This window comes from Herpailurus yagouaroundi, unplaced genomic scaffold (genome assembly GCF_014898765.1).
Source record: "Herpailurus yagouaroundi ecotype Mexico unplaced genomic scaffold, PumYag 185, whole genome shotgun sequence".
In the NCBI taxonomy this organism is placed as follows: Eukaryota; Metazoa; Chordata; class Mammalia; order Carnivora; family Felidae; genus Herpailurus; species Herpailurus yagouaroundi.
The window spans coordinates 3,055,972-3,076,698 of NW_024412416.1; the positions used below are offsets into that span (position 1 = coordinate 3,055,972).

A 20,727-nucleotide genomic window follows, 5' to 3' on the forward strand; every position below is an offset into this window, starting at 1 on the left:
CGCAAAAGACACACTGTCCTGAGAAAGCCAGAGCGGGTCAGTCTAGGCAAGGAAGCAGGCACGGCTCACGGTCTGTATGCTTCCTCCACTTTGCTGGCAAGCTGAGTTTTGTTCATCTGAGCCCTGGAGGTATGTCCGGGCATGAGTGCGACTCTGTGCGAGCAACCTTGTCTGCTACGAGACGGCGCTCACTCTTCCATTTACAATATGGCCACACCAGGTCTCATGCTCAGAGTTAGCAAAGACCATCTGGGGAGAGGGATCCGTCTGTGGCTCCTTACCCTTTAGGACAGAACAGAAGGTTGGTACCCTCTGGTTTTTGAGGACGTTTACCCAGAGGGCAGAGCCACCCTAGAGGGCCCACGCTTGCTCCCCGAGCCAGGGCTCCTGGGAGGTATCTTTGCGCTACATGGGAATGTCTCCCACCCCACAGGTGACTGGAAGACAGCCCTAGCTTGGCTGAGCCGGTTCAAGAACTGTCTTTCCTCCGTGAGCCTGGAGGTTTCTGGAATAAGACCTATAAACCTGAAGGCTGGAGCAGTGGTGGCCATGTTGTGCCACACAGGCCAGAGAAATAGGAAAAAAAAAATATTCAGAAGAGACAAAGAATGAAGCAGAAACACAGTAAGCGGCAGAGACAAAGGGGGAAAACCCCCAGGAACTTCTCATTTCTTGGTCACGGTCCTTCCTGTGGTCTGATGGCGTTCTCTCCCTTTGAATTCTTGAGACACGTCTGTATATTCCCATAAAAGGCTCCTGGGGCGCCTGGGTGGCTCAGTCGGTTAAGTGTCCGACTTCAGCTCAGGTCACGATCTCGCGGTCTGTGAGTTCGAGCCCCGTGTCAGGCTCTGGGCTGATGGCTCAGAGCCTGGAGCCTGCTTCCGATTCTGTGTCTCCCTCTCTCTCTGCCCCTCCCCCATTCATGCTCTGTCTCTGTCTCAAAAATAAATAAACGTTAAAAAAAAAAAAAAAAAGGCTCCTTACCAGGGGCGCCTGGGTGGCTCAGTCTGTTAAGCACCCGACTTCAGCTCAGCTCATGGTCTCACAGTTTGGGAGTTCGAGCCCTGCGCCGGGCTCTGTGCTGACAGCTCGGAGCCTGGAGCCTGCTTCGGATTCTGTGTCTCTCTCTGCCCCTCCCCTGCTCACGCTCTGTCTATCTCTCTCAAAAGTAAATAAGCATTTAAAAAAATGTTTTTTTAAAAAGGCTCCTTACCAGGGCGCATGATCCATAAGGAGAGTAGAAACACCACTGGACGTGGAGGAAGATGGAGAAAATTGTGATAACCTGATCATCTCCAGGGGAGAGAATGTTACATGTAGTTGGAAGCAGTACTTTGATTAGCCAGGAGGGGGAGACTCCATCAAAATGTTTTTACTTAAACAACACCATCCCCTCAAACTCTTTAAGATTTTACATGGGAAGAGGAGGAGGCTATCCTATCAATTACAGGGCTTTTATTATCCCCAGTGGTTATGAATCGTAGTTGTTTCAGACAACTGGGCATAGACCCAGCACTGCTCAGCCATACCACGCACAGATGAGCTTTTACTACTGAAAAAAGGTGGAACAAATACTCACCGAATAGGCACAAAAACGTGTTTTAAAAGGAGACCAAACTGTTGCGCCCAAGTGCTGGGCGGTCCTGTCTTAATGAGAAATCTCCCACCTTTTCTGCATAAATCATTCCGAGCTGACTTTTGTTGTTTCAGGGGCCCGAAGGACCCAAACTGACGGGGCCAATCTCTGCTCTGATGGAAGGCAGGTCCCGGGGTGGGGAGCGGAAGGGGCGGGCAGGAGGAGCCACAGAGCCCATGACAGATGGGAGGACACGGGGAGCTAGGGACCAACACGGAAGCAGAAGTTCCGGAGGCTGGGCATTGATTGAGGACCCAGAGAAAGAACCTAAGGTTGGTCCAGCACAGAGATCCCACCTCCTCCCAGCCGGGGACAGGACTGGGGATGGGGACGTGGGGACATCTGAGCGAGGGGGACACAGTCTGGGCATGGGCGCTACACACACCTGTGCTTCCCTGTAGAAAACAGGAGAGTAGAAATGGTGCTAAAAATCGCAAAGCAACCCTGTTTCTACGAGTCCTCCTCAATGTCTCAACTTTGGAAAGCTAACAGCACGAGAGAAAAGCACCGGGATGTAACAGCAGGGCGGCCAAGCCTGGAGGAAGCAGAGATGATGGAGAAAACGAAAGGCAACTTGACCCCTCCTCGCCTCCCCCCAGCTCCAGGAATTTTTCTTCTATTCTTTCTTCTAAATGCTTCCACCGTTTCGGTTCCTCTCCACAACTCTTTTCCTAAAACCCCACTTTGTCACACAACTGAGCCCCCTGATAGACCCGTCCATGCCTTTGATCCTCTCTAGTATGTCTTGGCATCTTATTTTCGCTGCCATTGGTTGGAGAGCGCGTGGCGAATCTAGCACGTGTCCTGGAGGAAAGACAACGTGGCTGCAGCACCAACAGTGGGGGTGTGTGAGGTCTGGGATGAGGCGGTGAGGGCAGGGAAGGGTTGACTGTGCAGTGTTCTCTAGGCCACGTCGCATACTTTGGCCACCCTTCCCACTCAGAGCAAGGGAAGCCTCTAGCGGGACTTTAATCCCACAGCGCGGTGGGGTGTCGTGGAGGTGCGATCAGACGTGGTTCTGGAAAGGACTGCTCAGGCTGCAGTGTGGGGGCTGGTCTGGAAAGGAGCAGCAGGTGGAGGGTGACCAGATGGACGGCCTGGCTGCCGGTAATCATGGGAGGGATGGAAAAAAGTGGATGGGTTTGCGAAAAAAATACAAAGTGCCAAAAGGCATATAAAAAGTAATCAGAAAAGTATGAATTACAGTAAGATGTGATTTTTCACCCATCAGATTGACAAAAATTTTCACAAAGACTGAAAACCTATTAAAATGTTCATGAAAAGGGGGGAACTCTCATATACTCCCGGAATAGGCAATTTTGATGGTAACTTAGTATCAGAATGAACAGCCCTGTCAATCCCATTCCATACCAAAAACTATCCTCTAAGAATACAACCCTTCGTGCAGAAAGATATATGCCTACTGCAGTCCTAAAATGCCTACGGCAGTATTTGTAATAGCAAAAACAAACACACACGCAAACAAAAAAAAACCCCAAACAATCAAATGTCCATCAGCAATGCAATGAGGTAATTAATGTGAAATACGACGACGGAAAAGAACGGAATACAACAAAGGAAAAGTGAATCTTACGTACTAAGATGGGGAAGAAGTATCGATAAGGAGAAAAAAACAAGTGTGAGGAAAATACATCCAGAAAGCTCAATCCACACAGGTAAGTGTCTGTGTTGTAAGTGTTCCTTTGAGAATGCAAAGTAAAACATCTGGGATAATTGATATCAATCTGTGTGTGGTCTCTGTCTTCTCAGCAAAAGACAGAACTAGGTTGCCTGTTGAGAAGGAGGGCAGCTGTTCCAAACATTTTCCATTTGAGGAAAATAGTTCTGGCCTGAGTTGTGTTGTGGGGAATAGGAACCACAGCTGATGCTATGTCGCCAAGCCTTACTGAAGGCTCAAGATGGAAAGTGAGCCAGCTTTCAAGGTCATCTCATTTTTTCCAGCAACACTCAGGGCGGAAGGAGGGAAAAGGAGCCATATATGGAGCATCTTCGATGATCCAGGCTTCTTAGGTACTTTACATTAGAGCAACTACTCAAAACCTCCCAACTGTAATTGTACACGGGCGGTAACGCTCCCTCCCGCACACGAGGAGGCCAGGTAACCCCGATCACACAACGCGAGAGTGGGAGAAGTCCAAAGTCTCTCATTCATGTGCTTTCGGCTCTCTCCCCCATTCTGGGCTGGCTGGGGCTCGCCTCTCTGGGACGGTGGGGGGCGGGGGGGAAGGAGTCTGGGTCTCTGCGTGACCTCATGGAACAACACCTTCTACCCCAAGCCATCCACCAGCTTAGACTTCTACTAAGAGGGAAGCAGAGTCCTTTCTGGTTTAAGCCCCTTAACAAGGCAAACGCCTCTGTCATTCTCTGCTAAACCACTGTGCCAAAATAGTTCAACAAAACAAAACTATCAAAATAGTTTCTAAGCGGGGGAATACAGTAAGTAGTTCACTGAAAACACGAGGAAGATTTAATCTGTGAACTTCAGTGTTATTAGGCTTTACCAACTTTGTGTACGGAAGGAAAAATATCTATTCTCACTGCTACTCTATTTTGTTCCCCTCTCTGGGGTATCTCTCTACCTGTTTAACGTTCAAATGATTTGTAACTGTAACGGTACGTGATAACTGATATTTCAGTATAATGCATACTGCCCAGGATGGCGGTATAGGAATCGTCAATTATGAGAAGGGAGTAGACAGGAGACATCATTCCATTCCCAGGCGGCCACAGCCACTGACCGAGGCGGGAGAGGTTTCGCGTCGCCCGAGGGCAGGGCCAGTACCTGCTTCTGTCGTCACAGCCCGAGTCAGAGCTGTTGTGGCCTTGACAAGCTGCGCGATGCTGCGGCATCCTCGCTGTGCGACCCAGGCAACGCGCAGGGCACTGTAACGAAAGCAGAGTGCAGCACGGATGACCTTGTGAGCTCAGGCATGCTGTGGTACCAAGGTCACGTACGGAGGGGCACTGCCAGGGGAAGGTCGGCTACAGGGAACCAGCTGTCCCCAGGGGAGGTCAGGGAGGGTGGGGGTGCAGCTCTGAGGACCAGGCAGCCCTCCTTCAGGGCCAAGAAGACACCCGAGGACCTTCCACCTCCACTTTCTCCCTCCCCCGGCCGGAAACTTAGACCATCTCTGGGGAGAAGGGAAAAGAACAGGGCCAATCTGTAATCGACAGGGCTTAGGTCCTGATAGGACTGTGCTTAAAAGCATAGGCAACTGTCAAGTTTGGGTTTTCCTGCCCTGTGCAAAAGTGGAGGCTTCTGTGTTAGGATGAGTTCAGTTATAGAAAAAAAAAAAAGTTTTTTGACGTGCAATTCTTAAATTTTCATGGCATAATGCATATTACCTCTTCCTTATACTTTGTTTTATCCTTGAAAAGGCCTTGCCCTCATGCCGATTCTATTCCTGTTCACCTTCTCAGTCATGCCCTTTGTAGCACAAAGGTGTTTAATTTTCATGTAGCCCAACTACATTGTCATCGTTTTCGGTTATCGTACCTAAAAATCCACTTGCTAACCCAAAGCATGAAGATTCATATCTACATTTCTTCCAAGAGCTCTGTAGTTTCAGCTCGTGAATTTAGGTCTCTGATACACTTGGAGTTAATCTCTTGCATACGGTATAAGCTAGGGGTCCAACTTCATTCTTCTGTGCACGCGGATATCCAGTTGTCTGGGACCATTTGCCAGAGAGGTTATTCTTTCTCCACTGAATGGTCTCGTCCCCCTTGTAGGAAGCCAACCGACACTGATACAGAAATTTATCTCTCGACCTTAAGCTAAAGTCTATTCTAGCGATCTCTAGGTCTATCCCCTGTCTACCCACACTGCCTGGATGACTACAGCTCTGTGCTAAGTTTTGAAACCAAGAAGTCTGAGCCCTCCAACCTTGTTCTTTTCTCAAGATGGTTTTGGCGATTCCGGGTCCTTTCTATTTCCATATGAATTTTAGGGATCAGCTCGTCAGTATCTGCAGAGAAGCCAGCTGGGAGATTTTACAGGGATTGTGTTGAATCCGTTGATCAATGTGGAAAGTGTTCTCAGCTTCACGTTAAGTATTCTGATCCATAAATATGGGATGCCTTTCCATTTATTTAGATCTTCTTTAATTTTCTTAAAAAAAAAAAAACCTTGGCGGTTTAACACTAGCTTTTTAAGCAATTCTTCCCCTGTGATTAATTACCTTTGAACATTGAACCCGCTTAACATGGGTCTGTGTGTGTCATACCATTACACTGTGCGACTCGGGGCTACTGTCCCGCACTGACACTGTACTATCTCACTTACAACTGCTTCGCAGCAGCTGAAACACCACATTCAGAAGGTCTCTCCACACCTCTAGTGAGTGGATTTTCCCCAAAATTTCCTGTGCTCATTTGTTCTCCCGTGTGAATGTCAAAATTATCTTAAGTTTCCCAAAAGCGTTCTGCCGTAGTCTTAGCTGGAATTATATCACATGTTTCGGCCCATTTAAGGAAGCAGACACCTTCACAGTATAGAGGGTTCCTTTATTCAGCCTACTTTTCAACAATGTTTTCAACCATGTCTTCTATTTGCCTTCATGGGATAATTTTCTTTATTGGTTAATTTTGTGTGTCAGCTTGGCTGGGCCACGGTGTGCCCGGATATTTGGCCAAGCACGATTCTGGGTGCTTCTGGGAGGGTGTTTTTAGATGAGATAAACATTGAAATCAGTAGTCAGGGGAAAGCAGATTGTTCCCTCTAACGTGGGTGGGCGCCACCCAATCAGTTGAAGGGCTGGAGAGAACACAAAGACTGGCCCTCCCCCCCAAGTAAGAAAGAACTCGTCCTGACTCAGACTGTCTTTGAACTGGGATATCGGCTTTTTCCTGCTTCTGGACTTGAACCGAAGCACTGGCTCTTCCTGGGTCTCTAGCCTGCTGGCCTTTGGGCTAGAATGACAATAGCAGCTGTCTGCAGCTCTTGGGACTTGTCAACCTCCATAACTGCATGAGTTAATTCCTTATAATAAATCTCTTGACACACACACACACACACACACACACACACACACACACACCCTCTTGGTTTGTTTCTCTGGAGGACCCTGGCTAATGCAGATATACAGATTTTGGTACTGAAATGTGGGGTGCTACCGTAACAAATATTTAAAAGTGTGGAAGCAGCTCAGGGATTGGGTGATGGGTAGAGGCTGGAAGAGTTTTGAGGTGCTAGAAAAAACTTGGCTGCCTTGAAGGGGACGTTGTTATTAGTACAGTGAAACCTTGGATTGCGAGTAACTAGTTCTGCGGGTGTTCCGCAAGACGAGCAAACATTTCTAATAAATTTTAATTTGATAAACGAGCGATGGCTTGCAATACGAGTAGGACGTGACACGGGATATCACATGATCACAACTGAGCCCAGTGGTTCTCTCTCTCTCCTTCTCTCTCCCTCCCTCTCTCGCTCTCTCTCGCTGCAGGATTGTGGGCGATCGTCTCCCACGTTCAGATGCTCGGTCTCAGGCTGCGGTGTTTGGCAGAGATCAGCGATTTTTCAGAACATTGGAAGGTGCCCACAACTGGCACTGGTGTATTTTTTGTCACTTCAAAGCACCTCGGGACAGTCCTTTCCTTTCCCAGACAAGAGCGAGCTTAAGAATGCTTTGCTAGGGGGCGCCTGGGTGGCTCAGTCGGTTGAGAATGCTTTGCTCATTCTAGGTCATTGGACAGGCTCCTTGTTGAAGTTGCACGAAAAGAAAAAGATTCCATTGGCCAATAGCAGTGATTCCGTCAGTGATCGTGAAAGTCGTCCTACACAATCACTCTCCTCTCGCTTGTCTCTCTCACACCAGCCACGAAGGTTTTCAAAGTTAAGTGCAGGTTAATTTGTTTAATTTTCTCTATATTTTGTATTTTCTTATTATTTTGTATTATATTATGGTACCATAATAATTTTTATAGGAATATTTTCGGGTTGTAGAACAAAACATCTGAGTTTCCATTATTTCCTATGGGGAAATTCGCTTTGAGATACAAGTGCTTTGGATTACAAGTGTGTTTCCAGAGTGAATTGTGCTCGCAGACCAAAGCTTTACCGTACAAACATTAAGGGGGATTCTGGCGAGGTTTTAGGGGGAAGTAAGGACCACGCCTCTAGGAACCAGAGGAAAGGCGAACATCACTCTAAAGTGGCAAAACCGTGGGCGAATCGTGTTCTAGTGTTTTGTGGATGCTAGACTTTGTGGGTGATGAAATTGGATATTTCACTGGGGAGATTCCTAAGCAAAGTGCGGAACGTGCAGCCTGGCTTCCTCTTACTGCTGATATTGGAACATCAGTGGACAGACATAAACTGAAGGAACCGTTAGGCAAAAAGGAACCACAACTGGAGGATTCCGGAAAGTGTCAGTCTATCCACATGTCAAAGGATGAGAGAATACGTTCTGGAGAGAACATGAAGGGTGTGGCCGGGCGATCGCTGTATAAGGAGGTTGGCCATGGAGTCACTCAGCCATCTCAGTGGAAGCCAGGGCTAGAGCCAGAGCCATTGCCAGTTTGGACCAAAGGAACATAGTTGGGACCCGGTTAAGGAAAGCTTTAGAAACTATAGATTCTACAGGATGGGATAAAGCCATTCAGCTGCCAACATGTTTCATCCTTCAGGAAGAGGGAAGAATGACCTGGATTCAGAGCTCACCAAGGCTGTCGGTCCCACTGCACACAGGGTCAAGGCTGTTTGCTCCTCACTTTCAGAGGGTGGGGCCCCCCTCTCAACTCCTGTGGGCCCGCCTGCCCCTGCCTAGTGCGTCACAGGCAGGACCACTCCAAAGAGTCACATGGGGGAGGCTGCTGTCTAGGGCCACGGGGGCAATGCCATTGTCCTGGTGGGTCTGGAGGGTGAGCATCCAGCCAAAGAAGATTATCCTCAAGCGTTAAGATCTGATGGAATTGACCCTGATAGATTTCGGTCTTGACTGGGACCCATCACCCCTTTCTTTTTCCAGTTTCTTTCTTTCTTTCTTTTCTTTTCTTTCTTTTCTTTCTTCTTTCTTTCTTTTCTTTCTTTCTCTCTCTCTCTCTCTCTCTCTTTCTTTCTTTTTCTGCTTGTCCCACCCCCATAGTTCAGAGGCCATAACTTGTCTGCTTTTACAGCTTCATAGCAGGAGAGGGATTCTCTCTCAGGACGACTCACTTCTCACCCATGCCTGCCGTATGTGGCATTTAGTGAGACTCTGGACTTGAACTGAGGACAGAATGGGTTAAGACTTCTAGGGATATTGGGATGGGATGGGTGTACTTTGCGCACGACAAGGACATGGATTTGGGGGCGGGGACCAGAAGGTGGAATGTTATGGACCAAACTGTGTCCCCTCAAAATGTATATGTTGAAGCTCTAACCCCCAATGTGACAGGTGCTATAGGGAGGTATTAAAGGTTTAATGGAGACGTAAGGGTGGGGCCTTAATCTCTTGGGAATATTGTCTTTATAAGAAGAGGAAAAGGCCCCAGAAATCTCTTTCTCTCTCTCTCTCTCTGTCTCTCTCTCTCCAGAGAAGACGTCATATGAGGACACAGTGAGAAGGTGACTGTCTAAGCCGGAAAGAGAGGTCTCACCGAAACCAACTCTGACAGAACTCGATCTTGGATTTCCAGCGTCCAGAATTGTGAGAAAATAAACTTCTGCTCTTGAAGGCACCCAGCGCGTGGTATTCTGTTTCAGCAGCCGTAGCAGGCTAATAAGGTTCCTACACATTTCTTTAGAATTGTTTTCCCGAATATTTTTTTATTTATACTGTTGTTCCAGGTGGTATTGGGGGAGGGTTATGAGACTTTTGTGCCCTTATTACTAATGTCCCTCTGCTCCTTTTCTTGGAGGCTGCTCGTCAGCCTGGGAGCTTGTTCCTGCACGGCTGCATTCAAAGAACCCGACTGTGATTTGCCTTTGTATCAGAAGACACAGAGACACTCCAGCTCTAATCCTGGAGGTCCGGCACCTACATTCGTTTTAGAGATCAATCAGACCACCCGCCCCCCCCAAATCGAAAATAATGCATTAGAAGTTAAGTGATGATTCCGGTACTCTGAAAACACTAGATTCGTCCAACTTTACCTGGCCCCCCGGTCCAACGACCCACTGGCCGCACGGGTGACTGGAGCATGGCCTTCCTCCCAGAGGCCTGTCTTTGGGAGCGCAGGCCCTCGGAGACATCACCTGCGTGGCTCCATTGGCTCTGGTGTGCACGCACGTCACTTGGCGACTGCGGAATCCTTCCCCACAAGACACAGAGCACTCCGACCAGGCACCTGTGAGCCACCTGGGAACAAAAACTACGGCAGCTTAGGAAGGACAGGGATGTCAGACACCACAGGGAGTGTCTCGAAAGAAAAAAAGAACAATGCTAACTGCGACCGTTTGGGGGCCACACACTTCTCTGGGGGGATGGACAGCACCACAGAGAACTCCCAGCTCTATTCCCAGCTTTTCTTTTATTCAGGGGAGCAACCGGAATTAGCAGGTGGAAATGAGGAACACAGGGGTGGGGTAGGGCCGTCTCCAAGTATATAAGAGCACTTGCACGGCTCCAGAGAGTAGAGCTAGGGCAAAATGAGGTGGAAATTAAAAAAAAAAAGTGGGTTTCAATTCATTGAAACCAAAGGGAAGAAAATATTTTCAAAGCACCGATGTGCTGTTTGCTCTGACAGATTTACATGTTATCCCTATTCTTGGAGGGAAGAAACCAACGTCCAAAGGGGTAAATAACTTGGTCGTGGTCACAGATAACTACATGCCAACGGAGCTGGGATTGGATTCTAGGTTTACCTGACCCTAAAGTTCACACTTTAATGACACAGGACACTTGGAATGGACGTGTCTGAGATGGAGTGCTGTGTCACTAAATATGTTGAAGTTTGGCTGGTTTACCGCAGAGCACGGGTTCCTAACCTGAGCCCTGTGGCTCTCCAAGGGACCACGGGCCTGGATGGGCAAAGAATTAGATCTTCACTGTCACTGAGATATAATTTGAGTCCTCCTTCAGTTATAAGAATTTTAGCTGCAAAATACAGTAGTTTTAGCAATACCTGTGTGATTTTGTTACCAATGGAAACCACAGATATTTTTACATGACATTACAATTGTAGCAGGCATCTCAAAATACCATGTATATTCATCACCGCTGCAAAACTAATGTACCTCCAGATCTTACCATTTGGTGTATTAATGGAGAAGCAAACCTATTATTGTATCATAATTTTTAAATATTTTAGTACTGTATTTCAGCATAATTGGTTTCCTTTGTGATCAAATATATTCTATTTTACAGACTTAAAACCCTTGCTCGGGGCGCGTGGGTGTCTCAGTGGGTTAAACATCCAACTTGGACTCAGGTTACCATCCCATAGTTCGTGAGTTCAAGCCCTGCATCGGGCTCTGTGCTGACAGCATGGAGCCTGGAACCCGCTTCAGATTCTGTGTCTCTTTCCTCTCTACCCTTCCCCCACTCATGCTCATGTTCAAAAATCTTAAAACAAACAAACAAACAAAACCCCTTGCTCTGAGAAGGGAGCCACAGGCTTCTCCAGGCAATCCAGAGGCACCCACGGCACAGAAAGACAAAGGACTCTCGACGTGAAGGGCCCCAGAGTGGGGTGACTTCTGTCTGTCCCTTGTAGGTGTGAAAGCGTATGACTGTGTACTCTAGGGATGCGCAAAAGCTTGAGAACAGTTAATAAATGAGGCTGCTGATAAATTTCTTTTCACGTTGTAAGAATCAAGAGGTGACACAACCCAGCCCCTGCGCCTTCCTGCGGCATCAGATGGCTGTTTCCTGAGGGAGCGATGACTCAGCCAAGAGACCTTCCAATGACGGGCACCGGGAGACATGTCGGCCAGGGGGCCTCCAACAGTCATGGCCCTCTGAGAACGTCCTCCCGGTGTGACCTGCCCCCCCACCTCCTCCAAGGCCCAGGTCAGCGGATCCGGCGTGGGCATTTGCACAAGGGCAACAGACTCTCTAACGTTTGCACCGCTTCCATTTTCTCCTCAGTAAAACGAGGTTGGTAATAGTATCTGCCGCATAGTTGTGCTCAATAAATGCTACTGTTGTTGTTGTTATTATTATTATTATTATTGTTTTATTTTCCTGGAGACTTTGGTGCTATTTGCTCAGTTCTCTGCTAGGGACTATGTGATTCAATGAAATCATTCATTCACTTCACACATACCCGTGGAGGGTGCATAATGGGGCGGACGTTGTGCTAAGTGCTGGGATAAAGTGTCCCGCAAACAGCTGTGGATTTACTGTAGGGCAGACAGTCTAGTGGGACAACGAGACGGACTGTGGGAAGAGCGATAAAGACAGATGATAAAGAAGCAGGAGACCCAAGCAGCACAGGGCCCTGGCTGTGCTCAGAGGGGAAGGTCAGGGACGGTCTCCCTGAAAATAGGCGAACGGAAAGAGAGGGAACAGCGTTCTAGGTAGCGGGAGCGGCATGTGCAAAGACTCTGAGTCAGGAGAATGGCGCATCTGAGAGCCAAGAAAATGGCGTGGAGTGGAGGTCAGATAACCAGGCCGGATGAGACCAGCAGTGACACAGAGTGGCAGCCCGAGACCCAAGCAGGGAGGGGCTTCTGTTCTTGGCCTCACGCCATCAGTCAGGCAGCAAGTGTGTGTGTGTTAGACACTATTTTAAGAGATTGTTAATGTCTGTTTACTTTTGAGAGAGAGACAGAGACAGAGGCACGCAGACTGCGAGCGGGGACGGGGCAGAGAGAGGGAGGGAGACACAGGATCCCAAGCAGGCTCCAGGCTCCCAGCTGTCAGCACAGAACCCGACGTGGGGCTTAAACCCACGAACCACAAGATCGTGACCTGAGCTGAAGTCAGAGGCTTAACCGGCTGAGCCCCCAAGTGCCCCACGTAAAGCACTATTTTAGACACAAGGTGAAAAAATGCGTAAGACATACATAACCCAGTGCTAGGGATTTCGGCGTTTGCCCTAAGAATGACGAGAAGTGTTTGAAGGGTTTTAAACAAAGAAACATCACGGTGAATTTGTGTTTTAAAGACGACTCTGCTTACAGTGGGAAGAGCCCTCTGGGCGGGGTGGGGGACAAGAAATCAGGAGGCTCCTGGAGCAGTCCACGTGAGGGGCACTGATGGCGTGAGCTCCCGCACGAACCGTGGAAATGGACAAGAACAGATGCAGGTGGGAGAAAGCGGGGGGCCTGGGGCACAGTCACTGAATCCAGAAGCCTAGCGGCGGGACGGGCTCGGTGGAGATCAGGAGTTGGATTTTGGCCGTTCAAAAATTACTGATTTCTGCCATCCATTACATAGAAAGGTCATTAGTGGTCTTCACCGCCAGGGTGGAATCTAGGGATGGGCACTCTGAACAGGACCTCCACTCGATCTCCGAGGCTCGACCCACAGAACCAGCTCCACTAAGGACGAGGTAGCACTGTGAGTGCAAGGGAGCAGACCTGAGCAGCGATCAAGGGCAAAGGCTCTGAACACAGATTACCTTCTCCCTTTGAACTCTGGCCTTTGCAGCTGTGTGGCCTTGGGGCAACCTCCCCACCTACAAAACAGGAAACTAACGAGGTGCCTGCAAAATGAGCCACACGAAGCACTTAGCGGAATGCCTGGTACCGAGTACCAGCTAAACGCATCTCCGCGATCGCGGCGGTAAATCCAAATTAGCGAGCCTTCGAACACAAGCAAAGAGCTGGTACTGGTAAGGGCAGGACACCTACCTCGAGGGGCAGTCGCGGATGTTGCAGGGCTGAAACCCAGCCAGCGGCTTCTGGAGGTGATGGCAAAGGGCCTCACTCACTTCCTGCCCGTTGGCCGTCACACACCGGGGTCTCCGAACTCGGGCTCCCAAGTGCCCGCAGCTGGCAGAACAATGCGTCCAGTTACCGAGCTCCCAAAAAGGCTCTGCAGAAAGGAAATGACACGTCACGACAGCCCGGAATGAGATATGATGATGAGGCTGGATGGGACGCGGCCGAAGACCACCAGGGGCTGCCGGTCTGGTTCTTTGAGGAGCACAGAGAGAGTAAACCCATCACACAGTGCATTTCATTTTCCCTCCACTGACTGATTGTAATAACTGGTGGGAGCGGTGGCCGGCGAGGGCCCCTTGGGCCACAGGCTGGAAGAGAGGCTATCGGAGACCAGCTGGACCTGCCAGAAGCATCCCAGAGAGCGGGAGGAGGTGTTCTGGGCAGCAGGCTGCCTCTTCGGCATTCTCCAAGCAGAGCCAAGAGGACAGGAGGGAGGAGGTCTCCAGGGGCTGCTCTCACCAGTTCTGTGTCTCAAAAGTGGATCAGGCAGAGAAATGAAAGGCCATTTAGCGGGACCTTGGATTAAGCAGTAAGGTTAAAAATGCACTTCGTTCCATTCTTACTTTTCCATTAATTCTTAATCGAAACCTCAGCTTACTCCTGGAACTGCATAAATAATTTGTCACGGAGACATCTGGAAAGGTAAAAATGGGAGTTCCCTTTAGCAAAGTTGAGGCTGACCACCTCCAGGAATTGTGGCTTATTAATTTCAGTCCTCGTTCCAAACGGCCTTTCCCTTCCCTTTGGACGCTCGGTAAAAAGATGAGGTACAATACGATGATGAAAGATGTGTGTGCGACCACAGAAGGTGCCAGATTTTCCTGTCACAATCACAAGTAATTGATGGCTACCAGCTGTGTCCACAGACTCCCTCACAGAGCAGAGCGATTTCTGTAACTTATTGTTTTCCAGATTTTCCTGCTGATTTTTGAATTTTTGTCTTAAGTTGCATATGGCATCATTGGCAAAACAGAACAGGACATATTTTTAGTTGGGCCTCCAGGATTACAGTTATTTAAAACAGTTTTTTAAAAATAGCTGGGCTTATGGAGAACCTCCCAGGTGACGAGTATGGAATTAGATACTTGGCCATCAATTTTTCACTTCTCCTTGTGGCCATCTTGTGAATTAGATCGGTTTTATTTGCCAAAGTGGGGAAAAAAGCCAAGTGACTTTGCACAAGGTCCTTCCTCCAGAAGGAACAATCAGAAGGAAGGACCTCCACGTGTGTCTGACCCCACATCTAACTTTTTCTACTATGTCATACTTCACAAACACACCTTGGCACTTCAAGGCAGGACACATGCATTTCTTTAAAAACGTGGGTTTTTGTTTTTTTGGTTTTTATTTTTTTTTTTTTTTTTTTTTTTGCATTGAGGTGTAATTCACATACAATAAAATGCTCGGAAATCAGGTGTGCTGTTTTATGAGTTTTCCCAATTGTATGTACATTTGTAACTGTGATCCAAAACAAGGCATAACAGGCTTCATCACCCAAAGTTTCCTCTTAATTTAATCAGTGTTAATGATTAATTAGGTTATTTTAATCAATTATTTTAATCTGAATTATTTTCATCAATTCCCCTCCCCCACCAGGCAATTACTAATTCATCTCCATCAGTATTCATTATTAGTGTCCCTGTTCTGGGACTTCATGCATGCAGTCTTTTGCATTTGGCTTCTTTTGCTTAGCATAACATTTCTGAGATTCACTTGTATTGATGTGCATATCAGTAGTCCCTTCTCTTTTATTGCTAAATAATATTCCAGTGTCTGAATATACCATGCTTTGTTTATCCATTCTCCTTGTGATGGTCATCATGAAGGGAAGGCTGCTATGAGCATTCTTGGCCACATTTTTTTGTGACCATGTCTTCACATTTCTTGCATAAATATCTGTGAGCGGAATTGCTGGGTCAAAGGTAGGTGTGTGGTTAGCTTTATCAGAAACCACCAACACGGTTTTCCAGAGGGGCTGTACCAGATTACGTACTAACCACCAATGTATAAGAGTTTCGGCAGCTTCACATCCTTGCCAAAATCTGGCACTGTCAGTGTTTTTGTTTTCACTTTTCCAGTAGTGGTTTTAATTGTCATTTCCCTGTGTTTCCATGGCACTGTATATCTTCTTTTGTGAACCGTCTGTGCAAGTGTTTTGCCCATTGTCTTTTTTGGGGGATGGGAGGGTTCATGATTATCTTGTAGGAGTTCTTTATATATTCTAGATAGGAATTCCTCATCAGACATACGTTCTGCCAATCTTTCTTCCCAATCTATGACTTATTCACATTCTTAATGGTGTCCTTGATGACCAGATTTTAATAATCTTGAAGTTCCAATTGATCGTTTTTTGGTTTATGGCTAATGATTTTGGATACAAGAGCATTTGAAAAGATCACATTCACTCTCATGTAAGACTTCTCAATAGCTTTGTGTGTTTTAGGAATAAGCTCTAGAATTTTTTTTAATTGAAGAATAATTAACAGTGTTACAGTAGTTTCAGGTGTACAATCTAGTGATTCAACAGTTCTGTACATTATTCAGTGCTCATCAAAATAAATGTACTCAATCTTCATCACCTATTTCACCCATCCCCTCACTCACCTCCCCTCTGGCCACCATCAGTTAGTTTTCTGTATTTAAGAGTGTTTTTTTAATCTCTTTTTTCCTTTGTTTATGTGTTTCTTAAATTCTATATGCGAGTGAGATCATGTGGTTTTGTCTTTCTCTGACTTATTTCCCTTAGCGTTATACCCTCTAGCTCCATCCATGTTGTTGCAAGTGGCGAGATTTTGTGTTTTTTTATGGCTAATACTCCATTGTGTATATATACACCAAATCTTCTTTATCCATTCATCTACCGATGGACACTTGGATTGCTTCGCTATCTTGGCTATTGTTAAATAACGCTGCTATAAACTCAGGGGTGCATATACCTTTTCAAATTAGTGTTTTCATTTTCTTTGGCTAAATACCCAATAGTGGAATTACTGGGCCATCTGGTAGTTCTATTTTTAAGCTTTTGAGAAACCTCCATAGTGTCTTCCACAGCAGCTGCACCAATTTACCAATATTCACACCAATGGTGCCCAAGGGTTCCATTTTCTCCACATCCTCACCAACACTTGCTGTTTTCTTATCTTTTTGATTCTAGCTGTTCTGACAGGTGTGAGGTGATATCTCATCATGGTTTTGATTTGCATTTCCCTAATAATGAGTGATGTTGAACATCTTCTCATGTGTCTGTTGGCCATTTGTATGTCTTCCTTGGAAAAATGTCTGTTCAGGTCCTCTGCCCATTTTAGGCAGACTATAGGTTATTTTGATGTTGAGCTGCCTACGTTCTTCATGTATTTTGCATATTACCCCTTATCAGGTATGTCTCCTATTCAGTAGGCTGTCTTTTGTTTTGGTGATTGTTTCCTTCCCTGTGCAGAAGCTTCTTCTCTTGATGTAGTTCAATTTGTTTATTTTTGCTTTGGTTTCCCTTTTCTGAGAATACATATCTAGGAAAATGTTTTTATGACCAATGTCAGAGATATTACTACCTGTGCTCTCTTCTAGGATTTTTATCGTTTCAGGTCTCACATTTAGATCTTTAATCCATTTTGAGTTTATTTTTGTATATGCTGTTTACATATACAGCATGTATATGTATATGTATATGTATATGTATATGTATATGTATATGTATATGTATATGTATATGTATATGTATATGTATATATAGTCCGGTTTCATCCTTTGTGTGTAAGGTACTGGCACATAAACAGACATCAGGATGAAAGGAGGACAGAATATACAATGAGGAAAAGATAGTCTCTTCAACAAATGGTGCTGGGAAAACAGGAATAAATTCTAGTCTTTACCTTGACCTTCAAAGCCCTGAATGATTTGGTCCTCAGCAACCCTCCAGCTTCGTTTCATCCATCCTTTCCTCTCCCCCACACCTGTGTCCCCATCATGTGAGTTTTCTTTGTGTTTCTTTTCTTTTTAAAGTTTTTTTAAATGTTTATTTATTTTTTGAGAGAGAAAAGAGCACGAGTTAGGGAGGGGCAGAGAGAGAGGGAGACACAGAATCCGAAGCAGGCTCCGGGCTCCAAGCTGTCAGCACAGAGCCCGACGCGGGGCTTGAACTCACGAACAGCGAGATCATGACCTGAGCCGAAGTTCGACGCTTAACCGACTGAGCCGCCCAGGTGTCCCTCTTTGTGTTTCCTGACCACATTAAGCTTGTTCCCAGTTAATGGTCTTGCGCTCACTTCCCTCTGCGGGAGAGGCTCCTCCCTCATCCCTATGCATGAATGGCTCTATGTCATCATCTAGACCTGGGCTCAACTATCACCTCCTTGGGAGGCTGGTCTTGACTTTCTTCACCAAAACGGCCATGTGCCATTGCCGTGCTATCATCCCATTTTGTTTCCTTCATAGCACTCACCACAGAGAAATATCTTATGTGTGTGTTTCTTTGTTTGTCGTCCGCCTCCCTGACTAGAGCACCAATTCCATGGGGAGCTCTTCTGTCCTGTTCACCACCAGGACAGGGCACGTTATATATTAGGTGTTCAACCAGTCTTCGTTAAATTAATAAATGAGTCTCTTTGAAACACTGAAGTAGGGATCCACCGAAGGGCTGGCATATTCCAGTTGGTGAATACATGGATGTGTATTTGTGTATGTGTGTGTAGGTATGTGTGTGTAGCAGGCAGTCAAACGAGATAGGTGCCATTGGTTACGCCAATGTTGAAATATTCCAAAGGCTTCAACTGTCCCCGTGGTTTCAGACTCTGATATCCAATTTTTAAAGTAATTGATTAGAGGGAGTTCCTTAGGCTCATGTGCCCTTCTGCATGGAACCCCATCTGCCTTTGCACCTCCTGTGTCTCTGCCTGGAATGCTGTCCTTCCTCTTCCCAGGACAAGCCCTGAGGCCTGCGTGAGGACTCGGTTGTTTCCTCCAGAGGGAGTTAGGGCCCCTTCCTCAGTGCTGCCAGTGGACCTGGCCATCCTTCTATTAGAGCACTTGTCACACCGCTTCAGAACACCTGTTCACATGACTGCCTCCCTCTTCAAACTATGAGCTTCCCAGGGGCTAGGTCCTCTCTTTTCCCCAGCCTGGCAAGAGCTTCCCGGGGGAAGAGTCCTCTCTTTCCCCCAGTGCTGGGCAGACACTTGCAGAATGCTGCTGTAGACTGAATGTGTGTGTCTCCCCCAAACTCAGATGACAAACCCTAACATCCAATGTGATGGTCATAGGAGAGGGGGCCCACAGGAGGGGACGGGGTCATGAGGGAGGAGCCCCCATGATTGGGACTACAGTCCTTATAAAAAAGACCCCAGGGAGCTTCTTCACTCCTCCTGCCATGGGAGGACACAGTGAAAAGATAGCTGTGAACCAGGAAGTCCTCACCAGACATCAGATCTGCGGGTGCCTTGATCTTGGACTTCTCAGCCTCCAGAACTGTAAGAAATAGATGTCTGTTGCTTATGAGCCACCCGGTCTGTGGTTTTTGTTATAGCAGCTTAAACAGACTAAGACAAATGTTGCATAAATGGATAATAGTGCATTTCCTAATGGTAGTAGTATTCCTGAAAGACGAGAAGAATATATAAATACTCCTGGAGAATGATGTCATAAATAACATGAATGACATGAGCTGGCCTGTTTGATGGGTGGCCCAGCACTATTCTCTTCTTCCAGGCCCTTCCTGCATCCGAGAAGGTGGGAGCCTGGGAACTACATTCTTAGAATCCCTATGTACACAGTTATTCTTTGGGATACTTTCTGCAAAGGAGAGGCACTCGTTCAAGATTTAAAAGGGTGAAATGACGCAGCCAGTACCGTTCCTGTAGAAACTAAAGCATGAAGTATAACAGGAGCTTCTCTGTGTCCTTCTGTGATTTACCCGTTTTTGAGCTACAAGACTCTGAGATCATCAGTACTGGTCTTCTGTGCTTTCGGAATTTCTGACTTTCTTAACCCTACCTCTCTCTCTTGGCCTCCTGAAGAGTTTTGCAAGCTTGGAATACTGAGATCAGGTTCTCCTGACCGAACACCGATGCCTACCAAAGTTAGTAAGTCTAGGGAAGAGTTTATAAAAAGAGAAGAATGAAGGAATCATTTCCAGAATTCCTAGCAAATCTCCCCTCTGTGAATATTTTACCCAGTCGGCCATCGTTTAGAAACTGGAAAACCAACACCTGTTTTATCACAAATAATGATGCACATTTGGGACATGAGCCCCGCGGGCTTCCTCGGGAGCGATTTCTTTTTCAAAACTGTTTCGATATGGAAGGAACGAGTTGAGCTACAGAAGCCTGAGGGCAAGGGAAAAGCCGGCCAAGTGCCTAGGAATAATTTTACTTATTGAGAAGGGCAAGATACGGAGCATCCTGTAGCTAAATCCTTTTCCCCGCACATGCCTCTCGAATGGCAAATCCTTAAGAAGTCAAAGTCTCCGACCTGAAGGTAGGGCTTCTCCTGTTGGGTCACTGCTGCTGGTTTCTGTGTCAGATGCCTGGAGCCTATGCTTTCTCTGGTCCTTGGGAAATCCACTTTCACTGTCCAACCGTCTTTGTTCTGAAAGAGAGAAAGAAGGAGCACTTGTTTACCAGTTAAACATTATCTACCTCTTACTCCGGCTTGGGTGTTCTTAAAGAAGACAGCCGCTAGGAAGTCAGCCCCTGCCGATGAAATGTTCTGTCCCGGCTGCTCAGGCCCACACAGATCTGGGGGTTCTGCGGGGGTGTGTGGGGTGCTATCGGGGTTCAGTTAGAACAGCTGTGCTAAAACGTGGCGTCTGCATGTTTTCAGGGTTTATAGCCTAAGACGATGGAAAAAATGGAGTCCCCCTAATGCCGAAAGGGACTGGAAGAAGCATCTAAGAAACAGCAAAACCCCTCCTCTTGAGGGACACCTCAGCAGCAGGAGAATGGGTGACGTTTTATAGGGGCTTCACATGGGGGAGATGGCCTTTCTGAAAGGCAGTGAAACTCGAGCATGAGGGCAGGGTGGCGGAGGGACGCCATGTATTGGCAATGTAAGATGTTCTTGATTCCTCAGCCAAGTCATGAGCTGCTCGGCAGGAGGAACCCCTAAGGGAAGAGGTGTGCAGGGCGGAGCTGAGGCAGCCATGCAGGTTCAGGAGTGGAGAGGAGCAGAAGTGAGGGATAAGGCTGGCGCTTCTCAGAGCATGGGGAAGGCATTCAGCAATCAGACAGGCTTGGTCAAGCCCATCGGTTGAGAATCTTCCATTCCAAGA

General features: G+C 47.1%; 1 protein-coding gene across 2 annotated transcripts in view; it reads right to left on the reverse strand.

The window, feature by feature from the left end:
* The window catches only part of ADAMTSL3 (ADAMTS like 3), a 369,755-nt gene that overhangs the window by 4,184 nt on the left and 344,844 nt on the right, over positions 1-20,727 (reverse strand). For both annotated transcript variants that reach the window (XM_040493500.1, XM_040493501.1), the window contains 4 exons: positions 19,929-20,045; positions 13,374-13,557; positions 9,729-9,933; positions 4,440-4,540 (listed from right to left, as the gene is read on the reverse strand). In XM_040493500.1, the coding sequence (XP_040349434.1) occupies positions 4,440-4,540; positions 9,729-9,933; positions 13,374-13,557; positions 19,929-20,045 (607 nt within the window). The remainder of the gene's footprint in view (positions 1-4,439; positions 4,541-9,728; positions 9,934-13,373; positions 13,558-19,928; positions 20,046-20,727) is intronic.